At 46.2% G+C, this 21,436-nt stretch overlaps 1 protein-coding gene across 1 annotated transcript in view; it reads right to left on the bottom strand.

Moving 5' to 3' along the window:
* SPAG16 (sperm associated antigen 16) overlaps nt 1-21,436 on the bottom strand; it is a 713,525-nt gene that overhangs the window by 668,239 nt on the left and 23,850 nt on the right. The window contains exons 4-6 of the mRNA XM_083154490.1: nt 16,018-16,145; nt 10,808-10,945; nt 3,910-4,017 (exon numbers count right to left, since the gene is read on the bottom strand). Coding sequence (XP_083010616.1) covers nt 3,910-4,017; nt 10,808-10,945; nt 16,018-16,145 — 374 coding nt within the window. The remainder of the gene's footprint in view (nt 1-3,909; nt 4,018-10,807; nt 10,946-16,017; nt 16,146-21,436) is intronic.

Raw genomic sequence — 21,436 nt, 5'->3', positions numbered from 1 at the left:
AAAGCCGCTCAGTGTGTATGCACTGAACGGCTTTCCCCGCAGCGACGAAGATTGACATTGACTGGTGGTCAGGACGCCAGCGGACAGAATACAGACACCGACATCACAAAGGTGGGAATCCCAACAGGGGTCAGATAAGTACACCCTGATTCCCCCCCCATCCCTCCTCTGACAGCCTGCCCCTAACTCCTGCACTCAACCATCTAAAACTAACCCGGAGCATGACCCTAAACCCCCCTTCTTGGTGCCTAAACTCCTTGCCACACTATGTACTGTCTGGAATCATAACAGACCAAGCGGATGATGCTGGAAAGGAGAGAGTTCCTCTATACAGTAGTTGGAGAAAAGTTTTCTGCGATTGTGCTTGGCCGTAGTTCTACAGAAATGATGACAACTTCTATATTTAAAAAAAAAAAAAGTTTCCCCATGTATGCTCCAACGCGTTTTACATTTTCTCACACCTCTGCTACAGGAGAGATTGAATACGTGCTAGATTTAAACAGCCTCCAGCGCAAAACATAAAAGGTTTGAAATCTGGAAACTTTCATGGATGACTAGCCCAAAGACAAGATAGTTTCTCTGTAGTCACATCCTCCCTAAGACGACTAGACTCTGTGCCGTCGACTTAATTGATTTTAAAAACTTTTTGTACTGTCTGTCCTAAGGGTGGCTAATACTTTGTCACTTATTCTGGAAACTAGTAATGCGGAGAAAGCAAAGCACTCTGAAAAAATATGACAGCTTTTTTTCCCTATTTTAATCAAAATCATTGCATCTCCCGGAGGGATGACAGCACCATTTCTTTATCTGCGAAACGCATAGAGAGAGAGAGATCTGTGAGGTGCTACATCACACAACAGAAGCCTCAGTCGCCGTGCTCGCTATAAAGTATACTTTTCAAAATAGAGCATCATTGATTGTGCCTTTAAGAACCGTACGCATTGTAATGTGATCAATATGAGATTATAGAAAGATATGACATGGCTTAGTGTGTGGTGAATTCAGTCTGCAGCACTTAGATGACAAACTGAATTAAAAGTATTACAAGAGGCAGCAGGCGCTGTCACAACCACTTCTGGAGAAAAATAGTTAATTATAATGCTACCTGTAGTATGAAGGTCAATAACTCTTACATTATTGATTACTGAGCCATTGCGAGAAAGATTTATCATTTGTAGAGGCTGCAGAAGGGGGGACTGGAAACTGTGCTGTACTGCAAGTTATAACCCTACGTTGCATCACTTCTATTTCAGGGACATCACTGTAGCAAATATGGGCTAAAAGTCCAATTTACCAGCCTTTATTTCATTTTATGGTGTGTGTGTTTTTTTTAGTTTATGTATGGAAACATCAATAATGGAAAGAGGCTGTGATCCAATTACAGTATAACAGGTCTACTGCTTGATCTGACATATAACACAGGATGGTTACCTTTGTGATGTCACTAGTTCTTAATAGGAATAATGGGGACATTTATTAAACCTTATACTGTATGTAGGTCGAGGTACTGTACTGCTGAAAGCAACCAAAAAGTTTCAAGCTATCATTTATAAAGAACATTTAATTAAAAGAGCAGTGGGCTACTGCACATACTCCAGCCTTGCTGTTCTGCAGGGAGGCTTCATGCCTATACCAAGATGGCCACCGAGATCTCTACTATCAGGGAGATTCAGGGGAAAGGGAGGAATATTCAGGGGAAATTTGAGGAAGAATTAGTTCACAGAAAGAGTAGTAGATAAATGGAATAGCCTCCCATCAGAGGTGGTAGAGGCAAATACAGTAGAACAATTTAAACATGCTTGGGATAGGCATATTGATATCCTTAAAAAAAAAAAAGGATCAAATATGGTTTGAGGCAACATATTTAAAAAGGGGCAGACTAGATGGGCCAAGTGGTTCTTATCTGCCGCCAAATTGTATGTTTCTATGTTTATCAGGGGCTACAAGTATACATGGAACAGTGAGTACAGCTACAGTATAACTATGGATCAATAAACCAACACCACTGATTAAGTCATTTACAAATGAATCCTGTGGGATGTCCCCTGGAAAAAGACGTTTACCCACAAAAATTCATTATCACCAAGATTTAAAGGGAGGACGCAGCAGAGATTTCGGATATCTGTGGTAAATTGTTGCACTAATGGGGCCTACACATTTCAGGGTATTTTCAAAGCGATCTGACTTAATTTGACTAGATCGCTTAAAAAAATGACCCTACATCGCTCTGTGTGTAGGGGCCATAGTGATAGAGATTCCTATGATCCCCATAGTTCTCAATGGGCACCGTGGCCTGAAACAATCGATCAGTCTCTGAAGATTTTATCTTTTCAGAGTTTGACCCCGACAGATTACTCAGTGTGTGGTCGTGAACATTCTCCTCATACCATCACCAGAAAGGAAACCTTTGCGTGTCCCCCCCCCCCCCCAAATGGACTGGGAACGTGCATTGCCCAAAAGCCACGCGCGTGTAATGCAGACAGCCAGTCAGAACCTGGAAGTGCTGCTGCAATAGGCAAACGGGAATGAAAATCTGAACGGGGCACAGTCCTTGCTGGGTCAGCACTGTACGGAGAGGAGTTATGGTAATTTGCACCATTAAGTCATCTGTTATCACCGTAAAAAACATATTCTGATAACAAGAATATTCTGAGGCAAAAACCAGGCCCCTTATACCTTAAAGCGACTACAATATATTTCTATTCTCTACGCTTCTGTCAGACCGTAACAAAAATAATGCATTTATTGGTGACATTTCATTTTATGTTCACTGTATGGGGAAATGCTTTAACATTTAAAATAAAAAAATAAATAAAATAAAAAATCCCTGCGGCATTGGCAATAGCAGCTCAGTCGTCCCATTAGCGAGCAGAACACCCGCAGTGCTGGAATAGTCAACCTGGCAAAGCCAAGAACACATTTAAGGCTTGGACTAGATTTTATTTTAACAAAAGTTGACTGATGCAAAAACTTTTCAGGTGGTATTCAATTTGGGTATCCGACTTTGTGAAGGTCCCGACAGTCGGAATCCCCGGCCGTTTTCGGTTGATCCGACAGTAACTCGACTGACGGAAATTCAATGTTTCGGCTGTCGCATGTTGGAAAGTCCGTGGATCGGACGAAAAACTGCCGTGGATTCGACAATCTGACAAAACAGATCCGACTTTTTAAAAAAAGTCGGATCTGACACCCTTCAATCATACTTGCCTACCCTCCTGCATTCTGCAGGAGACTCCCTGAAATAGCAGCAATCTCCCTCTCTCCCTCATTAGTCTAGCAATCTCCCTCATTTCACCTAGCCCACATTACACTGTTACATCATAGTTACCTCCCCTCCTGCACTCTGCAGGAGTCTCCCTGATATAGCAGCAATCTCCCTCTCTCCCTCATTAGTCTAGCAATCTCCCTCATGTCACTTAGCCCATATTACACTGTTACATTTTTTGGATAAAAAAGGAATTAGAGACAGATATTTACACTGAATTATCAGTGCCATTTCCCAGTAGCTCTTACTAACTGCTTTGGGGCTCAGCTACATTTGGATATAAGTAATTTTAAAAGATTCCTCTCAGATGTAGCAGTGCACACCCACGCTTCTAGGTGCCACGTTCACAATCTCTTTTCACAATCTCTCCTTATATGGAACTAGACATGCCCTTTGGGTGGAGCCTGACACGCCCCCTCAATGGGGCGCTGCTAACTATAATCTCCCTGAAATTAGTTTTCAAAAGTAGGCAAGTATGCCTTCAATGCTGTCGGTAACGGCAGCATTGAACAGGAGAATGTCGATATTTTCCCTGTCGGGAAATAGTGGCACAGATTGAATACCGCCCTTTATCCCTCGTTACCGATTACAACAACAAAGAACTGCTGTGTCTCCGGCCATGAGGCGCACATTGGCTTACTTACTTCTTGATGTCATTGATGAGCTTATTCTTTTCCTGTGCCACCCGCTTGTGCTGCATCCTGTGGAAATCTCGCTCTTTCTGCAGCTTCACCACCGATTCTATATCCTTACTGCACGACAGGACACACACACAAACAATATGTAAGTATATTTCCCATGGCCAAAGTTCTCATTTAATAACAGGAAATAGGCAGCAGCTCAGTGGGACAGATGTATGAAGCTTGGTGAAGTGATGAAGTGGAAGGGGATAACGCACCAGCCAATCAGCTCCTACGTGTAATTTTTCAGACACAGCTGATTGGCTGGTGAGTTATCAGCTTTCACTTGATCACTTCACCAGGCTTAATACATCTGCCCCAATGAGACTGTATGGTGGGGTTTGAAAATGTTATGTTTATGGGTCTAATTCAGCATGAGTTGTAGTTTTGCGACTCATGTCGACACCCCTCCCCCATCGGAATTTAAAGTAGAGCTGAATTTTCTTAAATGTGACCGCAGGTTAAGGGCATGTGTGCAGAAGTGCAGGAATTGCTGATTAGAGATTTCCGCACTTTAGCGGGACATACTGTACCGAATTAGCCCCATGTCGTTTGTCTGTTTGTAAGAACATAACTTATTCAACCAATTTACAGAATGGTTTTCAGTGTGGGCCCGATTCGGAGTTCATCGCTGATGTGTGAATTCACAATCCGTTCGATTATTGAATGACTGGTAAAGCCGGCATTTTGGGGGTGGTAATCTCCCTTTTTCTGTGAGTGTCAAAAAAAAAAAAAACCCAGGCGTGCCCAGATGTTTTAGGGGAGGGCCTGTGACATCAGCGCTGGCCTCCATCAGCCAGTCTCTGTCGCAGAGTTGTGGAAGGGTCGGACTTACTCACACTTACACAGACGGAAATCATTCAATGGTGGGTGAATGGAGTATGGAAGTGCGACGAGATAGCAGATAGTGATATTTTCACAATTCCCTCACAGACTTGCACAGGGCGGGTTTTTACTCTGTCTGGGTGGTGGCTATACACTCGCACTCATCTGCAACTCTGCGATCCGGTCTGAATAAGGCCCAGTGTGCAATACTTACAGAAACACTTAAGCTGGCCGTACACTTATGCAATTTTGCCCGATTTCACCTGATCGCGCTGAGAAATTGAGGAAAATCAGTCAAATCGCATGTGTTTTAGATCTGCTGCTCCGTCCTGTGCGTCTAGATCGCAAGTTCTGCAGGATCTGTCAGATCAGACAGCCTCTGGGATCAAGAAAAGGGCTAACAGGATAGCCCCCGAACCTATCAGCAGCAACAAAGTCCAGCAACTAATAGGATAACCCCCAAAGTCATCAAAGCATTGCGGCCTGTAAACTTTACATGTGGTGCAACAACTACTGTAGGTTTTAGACTTGCGAATGATGTACGTGCTTTACTGCTGTATACTATATCATGTGAGGCGGCATCGCCAGGGGTAAGCGGTACTGAATGAACCTACACGTCAAAGCCAAGCAGCTTCTGTGGGTGTCGTGCTAGACTGCCGTGGTCGGCAATGAGACACCTGCACTCAGTGTGTGTCTACAGCAACAGAACAAGGCAAGTGGCCAATTGCTGACACCTCCCGGCTCTCGCCATGATTTACAAAGCACCACGTAGAAGAAGAGACACGATTTGCATTTGGTCACCAGGAAAAACACAAACACGGTTTTACGGTCATTATTTTATGTGTGAGATGACTGGAACATCTAAGGACACAGGCATTATACCTCTGGGAGTTAGTGATCTCACCAAAGTGCCTACGGAATGGATAGATTGTATTCAGGCCACACATCTGCCACTAATTACACAGAAACACATCACCTGCACTGAAGAGAACAAAGCAGAGAGTCTTCTCCAAGTGAGCCAGTGCTGCTTTTACGTGGGGCCCACGGAAGTGTGCAGGTGGTAACCCTACTGTCATTATATGCCTCAGCATGACCGAGTGAACAACATGTTGGGATTACTCCTGTTCATGACTCAAAAAGGAGCTTTGGAAAAATGGTGCCGGCACAGATTTCCTGGAGAAATGGGGCCTGATTCAGCAGTGAACGCAACTGTGCAAAATTTGCCTTTTTTGGGGAAAGTTTTTGTACAGCTGCGTATGCGCAGCCGCCGCAGGGCATGTGCGAAAATGCACAAATCGTAGTCACATCCCTTATGTGATCGCAGTCTGAATAATGGTGGGAGAGGTTATGTAGGTGCGGTCCGGACAACGCTTGCGTTTTGGGGCTTTTTTCGTGGCAGATGAGCGACGCCACAAGCAGCTGCTGTGAGCCGGAAAATGGAGGCCCGTAGTAGCCAGACGCCCACTGAGCAAATAGCTCAGTGGGCAATTCTGCATAACAAAATCGCATTGCATGCGGTTTTTGCATGCGATACGATCGCATGCGATGCAAAGCGATTTTCCTATGTAATTTATTCACTGCTCTCTGGCCTTGGGTGGTGCAATGAGATCGCATTCAATCGCATGGTGGCGGAACGCATCCTCCTGACTTTTCATACTCGCACTATCCGTGTCGGCGCAGAGTTAACTACATATAGTTTGGTGAGCGCAGCGAGCCACCGAGCCCGAAGCGTGGCGAGCCCCGTGAGGGGACGCGAAATATGTTACATGTATTTCGCGTCCACTCGCGATGCTTCGGCCTCGGTGGCTCGATGCGCTCACCACACTATATAAAATCAGCTCCACGCCGACATGGATAGTGGGGGTATGAAAAGGTCGGGAGGACGCAATGCGCTCACCATACTTCGGGGTGGCGTGGATAGTGGGGGGGGGGGTGCCTAAATCCCATTGGATGTCATACAAGTGTATAGTACATTACATGGCATCGCACCCTATAGAGAGCAGTGAATAAATTACACAGAAAAATTGCACTGCATCCCATGCGATCGGATCGCATGCAAAAAACCGCATGAGATTTCACTACGGTGCCGTACGTATGCAAATTGGGCGCCCGGCTACTACATAAGTACCTGTGATTGCATTGCAGGGAGAGACTCTGCATGCTGGGCGACACAGTTATTATTGTGCCGTATAGAACCGTCATTCAGTCATATCTGAACTCTTTTTTTTTTATTAGAAGTGAGAAATATTTGCTGAAAGATATTGAATGCAGCAGCTCTAGGAAGAGTCCATTGCTGCAGACTCAGTTCAGCATTTCTTCTACAATAATACATCTGGAAAAGCTAAAAGCTTCACCCTGGAAATCTGGATGTGAACGCTAACGAGAAGTTATTAAGCCATTTCTTTCCCCAAAAGCAGAATCAAATTGTGTAGAGAGCAATCATTTTTGACCTTACAATCCTTGTAATCTGTTAATCTGAAGTTTAAATTTTTAGCAACAATGGCGACTCATTTATCGCCACCGAGAGACGCAGGATCCGAGCTGCCGCGGTGGGTGTCGCTCCGTGTAGATGAAGTCACAGGATACTGGCCCTTATTCTGATCTCGGCGGTACGGCCCGCGTGCGGCCGTACCGCCGATGTTTTCACTCTGCACATGCGCAGAGGTCACTCTGCGCATGTGCAGGGGAAATCGCCGCACAAAAAATGTATACGCCGCAAAGGGGGCGTATAGGGGCGTGAGGGGCTTAATAGCCTCATTACCCTATGCATACGCCCAGCGTTTCATGGGCGTTCCCATGCAAACGCGGGGCGTATGCATGGTAATGAGGCTATGACGCCAGTGATGGGGGCGGAAAGCTGACATCGCCGGATGTCAGCTCTCCGCCCCCATACAAGCTTTCACACGGACGATTGTCTGTGTGGTCTAAGCTTGCGGGAGCTGGTGGAGCGTGCGGCCCTGCCTTCGATGGTCGCCGACCATCGAATGCAGGGGGCAGCTCCCACCATGGTGGAGGCGTACGCCCCACCATTTTCATGCGGATCGCCAGCCGTCCGCGTACGGACGGCCGTGGCGATCCGTATTGTAGGCGGGGATTGGTTTGTGCGGCCGGAGCCACGTATGCGGCTCCGGCCGCACAGATCAGAATAAGGGCCACTGAGGCAGCACTTTGTGAAATGGTATTTGACATTTTCCTAGGAATGAGCAGTTCCTTGTACAAATAGGGGTGTTTGTCACGGTAGCTGCAGGTCTGAGTAATGCCTTGATTTATGTTCTCGTTAGGTGTCGGAATAGAAGCAGCACGTTCATAAACACTTTTGCGGTTTATAGAAACGATGTACATTTAGGGAAATTGTATTTGCCCCCAGTGGAAGAATATCGGGCTAATAAAGTACTGTATCCTATGATACAGGGAGATAGAGGGGTGTGATCCCTAGCGGGATGTATATTACAGACAGTAGCCTACAGGCACTCAGCATAGCAGACTCTTGGAAGGCTCCAATGGTCCCTATGATAAAACACCCCCGGCCTATCATTAGCTGTTCCACCAACAAGAGCAAGGTGACTCTGCCCTGGAAACCCTTATATCAGGAAATCCCAGGTGCTGCTGAGTAGAAACCTGGGTTCTGCTACTGCTTCCAAAACCTGGTCTGGTGGCACTTGCAAGACTACAGTAGGCAACTCTCACGCAATCATCACTGCTGCCCGCTTCTGAGGGAAGTGGCCAGTCTCGGGGCTTGAGGGCACAACTTGCAGTAAAATGCACCATTGCGGCCCTGCCTCATACTTTATAATACTGGAAATAGCCAATTTGTTTATGGGGGGGGGGGGGACACGGACTGTAGGAGACTCTTCCTTGATGTCCTCGAGACCCACCTTATGAGTTGAGGAGTCTGTACTTGATGTTCCAAGCAATGTATCTTGAGACATGTTTCCCCTGACAAAATCAGTTTGGTAATTATTATGGTAATTATTTCTGCTCCCAATAATTCTTATTTGATGTAAAGGAATGTATTGGTGTGATCTCAGTCCAGCCATGTCTATGCAGAACATGAATCGCCTACAATGTCCTGCCTTTTACTGTATGTTCTGATCTTTCCCGACACCGGGATGTTTGTTAAAAGTTTTTTGGGAGAGTTTTGCCATAAAGTCCAGTTTGTATTCTCGTTACCTAGCAGGACCCAGCAGCTCTGACTTCACCCAATTGTGTACGTCTGTTTCCCAGCAGGACCCAGTACCTCTGTCCCCCTCTGAATCAGCCCCAGTGTGTACGTCCGTTTCCTAGCAGGACCCAGCAGCTCTGAATTCACCCAAATGTGTACGTCTGTTTCCCAGCAGGACCCAGCACCTCTGTCCACCTATAGAATTAGGCCCAGTGTGTACGTCCGTTTCCCAGCAGGACCCAGCACCTCTGTCCACCTCTGAATTAGGCCCAGTGTGTACGTCCGTTTCCCAGCAGGACCCAGCACCTCTGTCCACCTATAGAATTAGGCCCAGTGTGTACGTCCGTTTCCCAGCAGGACCCAGCACCTCTGTCCACCTCTGAATTAGGCCCAGAGTGTATACCCATTTCCCAGCAGGACCCAGCACCTCTGTCCCCCTCTGAATTAGGCCCAGAGTGTATACCCATTTCCCAGCAGGACCCAGCACCTCTGTCCCCCTCTGAATTAGGCCCAGTGTGTATACCCGTTTCCCAGCAGGACCCAGCCCCGCTGTCCACCTCTGAATTAGGCCCAGTGTGTACGTCCGTTTCCCAGCAGGACCCAGCACCTCTGTCCACCTCTAAATTAGGCCCAGTGTGGATTCCCATTTCCCAGCAGGACCCAGCACCTCTGTCCACCTCTGAATTAGGCCCAGTGTGTACGTCCGTTTCCCAGCAGGACCCAGCACCTCTGTCCACCTCTAAATTAGGCCCAGTGTGGATTCCCATTTCCCAGCAGGACCCAGTACCTCTGTCCCCCTCTGAATCAGCCCCAGTGTGTACGTCCGTTTCCTAGCAGGACCCAGCAGCTCTGAATTCACCCAAATGTGTACGTCTGTTTCCCAGCAGGACCCAGCACCTCTGTCCACCTCTGAATTAGGCCCAGAGTGTATACCCATTTCCCAGCAGGACCCAGCACCTCTGTCCCCCTCTGAATTAGGCTCAGTGTGTATGTCCATTTCCCAGCAGGACCCAGCACCTCTGTCCACCTATAGAATTAGGCCCAGTGTGTACGTCCGTTTCCCAGCAGGACCCAGCACCTCTGTCCACCTCTGAATTAGGCCCAGTGTGTATACCCATTTCCCAGCAGGACCCAGCACCTCTGTCCCCCTCTGAATTAGGCCCAGTGTGTATACCCGTTTCCCAGCAGGACCCAGCACCGCTGTCCACCTCTGAATTAGGCCCAGTGTGTACGTCCGTTTCCCAGCAGGACCCAGCACCTCTGTCCACCTCTGAATTAGGCCCAGTGTGGATTCCCATTTCCCAGCAGGACCCAGCACCTCTGTCCACCTCTGAATTAGGCTCAGTGTGTATGTCCATTTCCCAGCAGGACCCAGCACCGCTGTCCACCTCTGAATTAGGCCCAGAGTGTATACCCGTTTCCCAGCAGGACCCAGCACCGCTGTCCACCTCTGAATTAGGCTCAGTGTGTATGTCCATTTCCCAGCAGGACCCAGCACCTCTGTCCCCCTCTGAATTAGCCCAGGTGTGTACGTCCGTTTCCCAGCAGGACCCAGCAGCTCTGTTCCCTTCTGAAATAGGCCCAGCGTGTATGCCCGTTTCCCAGCAGGACCCAGCACCTCTGTCCACCTATGAATTAGGCCCAGTGTGTATACCCATTTCCCCAGCAATTCAAGTGTCTACCACTGGAAACCATTCACAAACATAGAATGTGATGAAATACACAGTAGAACAGAGGTTGGATTAAATGAACAATTACAGGGAAATGATTATTTGATAGAAGGTAGATATAGATTTAATAGAAGCACGGACTTATCTCTTAACGAGGCACAGGTTGCAGATGACGACCTTGTATAATTAAGGAGCTGTACTGTACCTCGCAGCGAGCTTGCATGCTTCCACCTCCTGCTTTAGGTTCTTTATCTCGGAGTGTAACATCTGGTTGTGGGCATAGACATCTGGGATGAAACCAGCAGCTTCTGGCTGTAGGAGTCCTTTCTGAATCATCTCATACCTACAGGACGCACGGCAAGCAAAAGGAAATCTATTAGACGCGCACAACGCGGCATACGGCGAATATTCACATTCTACATCTCGGCATCATTCCTGTGCTCTCCGAAACCTTATAATATTCATTCACTGAATGACACAATTAGTTGGGGTGGTATACCCAGGAGTGTAGGAGAGGAGTAGCCCCCCCCCCCCCCCCAACGATGTGATCTTGCCACTGGAGATGACTAAACATAAAAGATCACAAGGGCAATGTTCGGTGCCCGGTTCCTCCTGCTGATCATGGGATGGGCAAGTAGAGCAGTAACTTGCACCACATCTGAGAGCACACTGTAATGTACCGCACATGTACTATAACACATCAGAGAGCACACTGTAATGTACCGCACATGTAATGTACCACATCAGAGAACACACTGTAATGTACCGCACATGTACTATAACACATCAGAGAACGCACTGTAATGTACCGCACATGTACTGTAGCACATCAGAGAGCGCACTGTAATGTACCGCACATGTAATGTACCACATCAGAGAGCGCACTGTAATGTACCGCACATGTACTGTAGCACATCAGAGAGCGCACTGTAATGTACCGCACATGTACTGTAGCACATCAGAGAGCGCACTGTAATGTACCGCACATGTACTGTAGCACATCAGAGAGCGCACTGTAATGTACCGCACATGTACTGTAGCACATCAGAGAGCGCACTGTAATGTACCGCACATGTAATGTACCACATCAGAGAGCGCACTGTAATGTACCGCACACGTACTGTAGCACATCAGAGAACGCACTGTAATGTACCGCACATGCACTGTAGCACATCAGAGAGCGCACTGTAATGTACCGCACATGCACTGTAGCACATCAGAGAGCGCACTGTAATGTACCGCACATGCACTGTAGCACATCAGAGAGCGCACTGTAATGTACCGCACATGCACTGTAGCACATCAGAGAGCGCACTGTAATGTACCGCACATGCACTGTAGCACATCAGAGAGCGCACTGTAATGTACCGCACATGCACTGTAGCACATCAGAGAGCGCACTGTAATGTACCGCACATGCACTGTAGCACATCAGAGAGCGCACTGTAATGTACCGCACATGCACTGTAGCACATCAGAGAGCGCACTGTAATGTACCGCACATGCACTGTAGCACATCAGAGAGCGCACTGTAATGTACCGCACATGCACTGTAGCACATCAGAGAGCGCACTGTAATGTACCGCACATGCACTGTAGCACATCAGAGAGCGCACTGTAATGTACCGCACATGCACTGTAGCACATCAGAGAGCGCACTGTAATGTACCGCACATGCACTGTAGCACATCAGAGAGCGCACTGTAATGTACCGCACATGCACTGTAGCACATCAGAGAGCGCACTGTAATGTACCGCACATGCACTGTAGCACATCAGAGAGCGCACTGTAATGTACCGCACATGCACTGTAGCACATCAGAGAGCGCACTGTAATGTACCGCACATGCACTGTAGCACATCAGAGAGCGCACTGTAATGTACCGCACATGCACAGTAGCACATCAGAGAGCGCACTGTAATGTACCGCACATGCACTGTAGCACATCAGAGAGCGCACTGTAATGTACCGCACATGCACTGTAGCACATCAGAGAGCGCACTGTAATGTACCGCACATGCACTGTAGCACATCAGAGAACGCACTGTAATGTACCGCACATGCACTGTAACACATCAGAGAACGCACTGTAATGTACCGCACATGCACTGTAACACATCAGAGAACGCACTGTAATGTACCGCACATGCACTGTAGCACATCAGAGAACGCACTGTAATGTACCGCACATGTACTGTAACACATCAGAGAACGCACTGTAATGCACCGCACATGTACTGTAACACATCAGAGAACGCACTGTAATGTACCGCACATGTACTGTAACACATCAGAGAGCGCACTGTAATGTACCGCACATGCACTGTAGCACATCAGAGAGCGCACTGTAATGTACCGCACATGCACTGTAGAACATCAGAGAGCGCACTGTAATGTACCGCACATGCACTGTAGCACATCAGAGAGCGCACTGTAATGTACCGCACATGCACTGTAGCACATCAGAGAGCGCACTGTAATGTACCGCACATGCACTGTAGCACATCAGAGAGCGCACTGTAATGTACCGCACATGCACTGTAACACATCAGAGAATGCACTGTAATGTACCGCACATGTACTGTAACACATCAGAGAACACACTGTAATGTACCGCACATGTACTGTAACACATCAGAGAACGCACTGTAATGTACCGCACATGTACTGTAGCACATCAGAGAACGCACTGTAATGTACCGCACATGTACTGTAACACATCAGAGAACGCACTGTAATGTACCGCACATGTACTGTAGCACATCAGAGAACGCACTGTAATGTACCGCACATGTACTGTAGCACATCAGAGAACGCACTGTAATGTACCGCACATGTACTGCTTGAATGTTACTAGCATTTTTGGGTGAATACTGGGGGGGGGGGGGGTAATTCAGCTTCCTAATGATTACAGCTTTGCAAATCTTCTTTTTATCCCATTGTAAATGTTCGCAGTTAGCGGTATCGTCCAGGAACGAAGCGTTACTCTACATTACAGAAAAAAAACCACAGTAATTGTTTTACTTTTACCAAATCTGCCATTGGCGTCATGTCTGATCCTGTCCAATATGTCAGTAAAGCTGCATAGATGCAATGCTCAGACTGCTCAAACGTGGCTGAAAATCTGAAAATTGACTTGTACAATGCCAATGGCAAATTACCTAAGGGCAGACTGCCATATTCCCTCTGGCATGCGACATCTGTTTATACTGGAAGCCATGCACTCTGCTTGCCCTGATCTCTGCCAGAACTGTTCTACAGAGGAGGCAGCAGCGCACATGGGCAGAATGTATAAACCACCTACTGTCTATGTCCAAGGTCCTGCAGCACAATAAACACATTTGTCCTTCAAACATAGGTTGGTGTGTTTAGATTTGTTAGAGAATCTCAAGCAGAGAATCATTTCTAGTGTTAAATATATTGTGTACAGCCAGTGGGTCATGGTCAGACACATGAGACTCATGCCATCTGCAGCTTGCAGAATCAGGGTTTACCGGTGGGTCCCATCTTACGGTCCAACAGTAATGGCGGGTGAGGACAGGTTGAGTGGTACCAGATGAGAGCCCCTATTGCAGGTATTAGCAGGGCCCCAGCCAATTAACACTGCACCAGCAGTGGGGGCGCCGTAGAGCTCTGTTGAAAGAGCAGCGGTCACATCGGGATCCTGCTGTGAACCACAAAAGTGCTGTTGTACATGCAGGTGCCCCTTTAGGGCTTGAGCCCGGAGGCACGGGACTCCAATAGTCTCAAGAGGCGCGCAGCAGTAAGTTTCGCCATTATACATTAAAAACACAAGTATTTTCTATTTCGCAGGAAAGGGGCAGCGCAAAAATCACCAGGTGTTATCGACCTGGAAGTACAATGAAATATGGAAAAGAGAAAAAAGGAATGTAGCGCCGGACTGTTAGATCAATTATACCATGTTGTTTTTACTTGCCAATATTTCAGATTTTATTTTTCTAACACATAAGGGTAAATGGAGGATGTGGTTCCTAAACTCAGATTCAAACAGTCGTCGTTGGTATCGTTCTCCACCCCCGATTTATGACATCAAATAAAAAGAAGACACAAAAATCTAATGTAGTATGTCCGTAGGTCACGGATAGTCATACAATCGAAAGTTCTCTCATAAGCAAACAAGTAAGCACATAGCGTATATCAGCCTGATACGAGGTGGTCTGGGTAAAGCCTTAACGCTCTAACGAAACCTTTATATGTGGGATCGATGCCTGTCTTATGTCAGCTGGCATGTACTGTAAACCTACATATATATATATATATATATATATATATCACTGCTACACGTGGTGACCCTATATCAAGTTATATAAAACACAACCAGCGTGGAGAGTGACCTTCTCTTTAATTGGAGAGAACTTTTGCTTGTATGAACACCCGTGATCTATGAAACATACTACACTAGAATTTTGTATCTTCTCCTTTTTAGTTTATATCCTAAATCGGCATTGGTGAACGGTACCAAAGACGACTATTTTACTCCGATTTAGGAACCACGTCCTCCTTTACCATTGTATGTATAATATCCATTATTACCACGTTGGTTTTATGTGCAAATATTCCATATTTTATTTTTCCAACATCAGGGCCCAACATTTCTTTTTCTATTTTCCAATTTGCACAATTGTTTATTGGGATTATAGAGCTACTGGAGCAAGGATTACTTCTTTCCACTAACGGCACAAAACAATGCGGGGAAAGTCACATAAAAAGAGATACAGTAATCATTCCCGCCTTAAGTCCAAGCATTTGCACTTGGCCTCCATATTTTTCTGAATATGTTGAAGACTCTATGGGAAGGATAAAATAGTGACCATCCAGTTCCGGATAACACCACTTAACACAACCGTTGCCTCCAGCCCTTTCGCAAAAATATCCCAAATCACTGTATATGGTCATTAAGTCGACCCATATTAGATCAACATGGATTTGATTGACCACTGAAGGTCAACATGGCTTAGGTGGACACACGAAATTGGTCAAAATGGCTAAGGCCGACAGGGTTGGAAGGTCAACTCAGAATTTTTTTAGTGGTATTTCATACCGTGCCATCCACTAGGGCGCGGGGGGAGAAAAGAACAGTGTGCCGAGCGTAGTGATGCACTGTGCCCAAAACATGGAGAGTGCATCGAACCATGAGAGAGGATGCAGTACACTTTGGCGGTGTCTATGTCGACATTCAAGACAAAAATAGTGAAAACCGCATGCCGACCTTCCCACCCTGTCGACCTATTTCATGTGTCAACCTAAAAGTTCATAGACATATACTGTATTTATCTTTTTTGTGTATTTCTTATACTGTAGTGCAATAATAACGATGAAGAAATGTTGGGCCATGGGCAATTTGGTTGGCTTTTGCAAGCCCCAGATGTTGTTCTAGCTACAAGAAAATGTACCATTCTGTCTGGAAGCATTCCAAGGTTTTCATCATCCCCATCTTAATCAGAAAATTGCGGAGATAATCGTCCACCACTTCAGGTTTGTGAGACACAGGTCGCTGAGGGGACAGGGGGGATGTGTGAGGCTGCAAGAGAAAAAACAGACAGAGATGATGGTTAGTAACTACTAACTACGCTATATTAGGTATCCAAAGGTGGAAATAGGAAAAAGGACGGCACGGAATAATTTGGATAACGGATGTTTGTACTTTACAATGGAAGACAGTGATAAAACAAACTGGGCAACGACATACAGACTTGGAGGTAGGAGAGCCCGGATTCAGTATTGAATCCCGGCGGTCGGGATCCCGGCGTTCAGAATCCCGACGCCGGAATCCCGACAGCCGAAATGCCGACAAGGGGGGGACGTGGATCGCCCCCCCTTGCGGGCTCGCTGCACTCGCCACGCAGCGGGCCCGGTGCCTCGCTACGCTCGGCACGCTAATTTATTCTCCATCCAGGGGTGTCGTGGACACCCCAGGAGGGAGAATGTGTCGGCATTTCGGCGGTCGGGATTCCGGCGTCGGGATTCTGAACGCCGGGATCCCGACCGCCGGGATTTTAACTGCATCCCGGAGAGCCCTGCTGCAAGCTTACAATATATATATATATATACACACACACATACACAATGTTCGAGGTCCGGCACTCCTCACTAGCCCCTGCTACACTGAATACCTTGGCCTGGGTGCCCGCTGTTCGCTGGCGGTGCCAGCGCTTGTAGATAGTGCGCAGAAATTAACGTCACTCCAGGTGCTTTTTCAATACAGATTTACTGTTTGGTCTACAATTGTTCGGGCCGGAGCCCGGTTTTTTATGTCCTGAAGACGGGCTCCGGCCCGAAACATTGTAGACCAAACAGTAAATCTGTATTGAAAAAGCACCTGGAGTGACGTTAATTTCTGCGCAATTATATATATATATATATATATATATATATATATATATATATATATATATATAATTGATATCATTTTCTGTGTTGGGGCTGCCTATCTTACAAGATCCCCTGTTGGAAGGGGATATGGGAAGGAAATGTAGCACAGTCGTGAGTTGGCGCCTCTAAATAAGAGACTTTTTCATAAAAAATTTTAAATTATTTGGTCTCTTATTCTGTATACTAGAGTAAATTGTATTAAGGCTGGATTGATCAAATTGTGAAGATCATCACTAGGAGCGCCAACTCACCCATACACGCACTAAACATCAGCACTCACCCTTCCCAGTTTTGGGGTGCCCTATGCATTGATCAATTCATGAACTAAACCTCCAATATTTATTTATATCAGTTAATTTAGTGAGTGCAGCCCCTACAATCTCTCATATATATATATATATATATATATATATATATATATATATATATATATATATATATATATATATATATATATATATAATCCATATCCCATAGGTATAGGACAATAAAACGGCACTCAGAGTCGATCAACGTGCATAAAAAGATGTATTCAATAATACAGGGTCACGTTTCAGGGGGGGTCTTACGACAGGGTTTGTCCCCCGAAGCGTTACCCTGTATTAGTGAATATATCTTTTTATGCAAGTTGATCGACTCTGAGTGGCGTTTTATTGTCTTATACCTATGGAAATTGGATGGTATCTACTGCTTAGGAATTCTGGCACATGGGAATAGATATAGAGAGCACTGTGAATATTTGACATGATTATTTGGCAAAACAAGGTTTCCAGATAGAGTAGAGACCCCTTGTTTTGCCAAATAATCATGTCAAATATTCACAGGGGGAAATTTACTAAAGGAAATTTGTAAAAAATAGGTGTATTTGTATTCAGAAATTCACTTATTTTTGACATTTACTATCCCGAAAATATGGCAATTCGTATTGATAGCACATCATTACGAATACGAATTGCCGTATTTTCGGCATAGTAAATGTCAAAAATAAGTGAATTTCTGAATACAAATACACCTATTTTTTTACAAATTTCCTTTAGTAAATTTCCCCCACAGTGTCTGAATTTTACTATGTCATATATATTTTAAATAAATTTGTTTCACAAATCATAAAAAAACTGTACCCACTACTAAGTCTAGCACTAAGGTGGAGGGTTCATCTCAGCGCTCTCTATATCTATTCCCACACACGTATCCCTCGATTCTGTCCTCCACTAACAGGGAGGTCTTATAGAGTAGCTGCTGCACACAGCGCAAACGAAAGTCTTTTTGTACACACACACACACACACACACACATACATACATACATACATACACACACACACTGCTCAAAAAAATAAAGGGAACACTTAAACAACACAACGTAACTCCTAGTCAATCACACTTCTGTGAAATCAAATGCGAGCTGTGGCAGGAAGGTTTGCTGTGTCTGTCAGCGTAGTGTCCAGAGCATGGAGACAGGCCAGTAGACAGGCCAGTACATCAGGAGATGTGGAGGAGGCCGTAGGAGGACAACAACCCAGCAGCAGGACCGCTACATCTGCCTTTGTGCAAGGAGGAACAGGAGGAGCACTGCTAGAGCCCTGCAAAATGACCTCCAGCAGGCCACAAATGTACATGCGTCTACTCAAACGGTCAGAAACAGACTCCATGAGGGTGGTATGAGGGCCCGACGTCCACATGTGGGGGTTGTGCTTACAGCCCAACACCGTGCAGGACATTTGGGATTTGCCAGAGAACACCAAGATTGGCAAATTCACCACTGGCGCCCTGTGCTCTTCACAGATGAAAGCAGGTTCACACTGAGCACACGTGACAGAGTCTGGAGACGCCAAGGAGAACGTTCTGCTGCCTGCAACATCCTCCAGCATGACCGGTTTGGCAGTGGGTCAGTAATGGTGTGGGGTGGCATTTCTTTGGGGGGCTGCACAGCCCTCCATGTGTTCGCCAGAGGTAGCTTGACTGCCATTAGGTACCGAGATGAGATCCTCAGACACCTTGTGAGACCATATGCAGGTGCGGTTGGTCCTGGGTCCTCCTAATGCAAGACCATGCTAGACCTCATGTGGCTGGAGTGTGTCAGCAGACAAGCAGGAAGCAAATGAAGACATTGATGCTATGGACTCGCCCGGCCGTTCCCAGACCAGAATCCAATTGAGCCTGGGACATCATGTCTTGCTCCATCCACCAACGCCACATTGCACCACAGACTGTACAGGAGTTGGCGGATGCTTTAGTCTAGGTCTGTGAGGAGATTCCTCAGGAAACCATCTGCCACCTCCTCAGGAGCATGCCCAGGCATTGTCGGGAGGTCATACAGGCACATGGAGGCCACACACACTACCGAGCCTCATTTTGACTTACATCAAAGTTGGATCAGCCTGTAGTGTGTTTTTCCACTTTCATTTTGAGTGACCTCCATGGGTTAATAAATTTGATTTCCATTGATAATTTTTGTGTGATTTTGTTGTCAGCACATTCAACTATAAAGAACAAAGTATTTAATAACAATTTTCATTCATTCAGATCTAGGATGTGTTATGTTAGTGTTCCCTTTATTTTTTTGAGCAGTGTATTTACATGAATAGGAATAATACACGTGTTTATATTACCTACTGGCTGAGGTATTGAGCCCAAAGTAAGGTAAAAAATAAGAGAAGGGATAAGAGCTTACATTCTAGAATCTTCTAGAATGTAAACTGTTTCCAGAAGGACTATCTGGAAACCAGATAGTCCTTCTCTCTGTAACTCCGGCCTGCGGAATGGGAAGCTAAAAATAGTCACTTCCAATCATTGCTCATTTGCATTTCCAAGACATCAATATATTTTGTGCATATTAAGTATTCATTTTAATCACTTGTGCATCAGCTTTGTGTTATGTTAAAGGGTTTCAGAAAGAAGGCCAAGTAGAGCGGGGTCACGTCCTAGAACGCTCAGAGAAATAGGACGCAAAGCAGCAAAGACAGAAACAGCAACGAATGCCAACTACAGAAAGTAAGAAAACAAAGAAAAGAAGATTACACGACATAAAAATGGTTATACAAAATAAATGCAGATTTGAAAAAAAAAAACACAAATCGCATGGGTGTGGTTTAAGTACAACAAGCAGAAAGGGGCATGGGCTAAATCTCGTAGGTGGGCAGGTGGGAGGTGGCTATGCAGATTAGAAGCACCTCACAGGTAGATCTAAAAGAGCTTGGGGGGGGGGGTGTATCAAGAGATTTGAGATGTATAAGGAGGTGACGTTGGACAGTTTGAAAGTCACAGGGCAGATTAATTAAGCCTGGTGAAGTGATAAAGTTGCTGGTGATAATGCCCCAGCCAGGCAACTCCTACCAACGCAGCCTGTAACTTAATAGCTGGGAGCTAAATGGCTGGTGCATTATCAATTAGCTCCTAACTGTCAAGTTACTGACTGGGTTTCAAATGTCAGTTAGGGGCTGATTGGCTGGTGCGCTATTAATGGCCACTCACCAGGTTTAACCCCTTCAGTGGCAATCCCGAGAATTTTCCAGGCTGTGCCTCAGTGTCCAGTCTGGCAAGCCCGGAAAATTCTCGGGATTGCCACTGCTTAGAGCTGGGCAGCGCTGCCGAGTTCAATTGTTGAACCCAGGCAGCTTCGGCTCCCTCCCCTCCGCCGCGCCTCCTCCTCCTCCCCCCTCCTCCTCTCCGGGTTTTCTATTGAATTTTCAGATTTTCTATTGAAATTCTCGGGACTGCCAGATCCAAGGAGAAAATATTTGAGATGGACAACAGCGGTGTAAAGTAGCTGGGAGCCTGGTCCTGGGAGAAAAAGTAAAGAAAAGACAGAAGGGGTGCATCCTCCTCCACCACCTTCCAGGTTTGGGGGTATGTCTGACGTCGAATGCAGGACAGCTAATAAGCACCTATTGCTATCTGGATGTCACTTCTAGTGCAGCCAGTAATCTAGAACCAAGAATAAGACTTCCCGGCAAAACCACAACTATCAATATGCCAAACTGGTCATCGAGATCTATCAATGGTCCACATTTCCCAGACTACCTACCTGGTGCACAGCTGTAGTCATTACGAACAGTCACATTTGCCAGATCACCTAGCTGGTGCACAGCTAGAGTCATTACTAACTGTCACATTCCCCAGAGCACCTAGCTGGTGCACAGCTGTAGTCATTACGAACAGTCACATTTGCCAGATCACCTAGCTGGTGCACAGCTAGAGTCATTACTAACTGTCACATTCCCCAGAGCACCTAGCTGGTGCACAGCTGTAGTCATTACGAACAGTCACATTTGCCAGATCACCTAGCTGGTGCACAGCGGTAGTCATTACTAACTGTCACATTCCCCAGATCCCCTAGCTGGTGCACAGCGGTAGTCATTACTAACTGTCACATTCCCCAGATCAACTAGCTGGTGCACAGCGGTAGTCATTACTAACTGTCACATTCCCCAGATCACCT

This window comes from Crinia signifera, chromosome 7, assembly GCF_055691185.1.
Source record: "Crinia signifera chromosome 7, ASM5569118v1, whole genome shotgun sequence".
NCBI lineage: Eukaryota > Metazoa > Chordata > Amphibia > Anura > Myobatrachidae > Crinia > Crinia signifera.
Note: the sequence above shows the minus strand (reverse complement) of the source record. Positions and strands in the feature narration are given on the sequence as shown.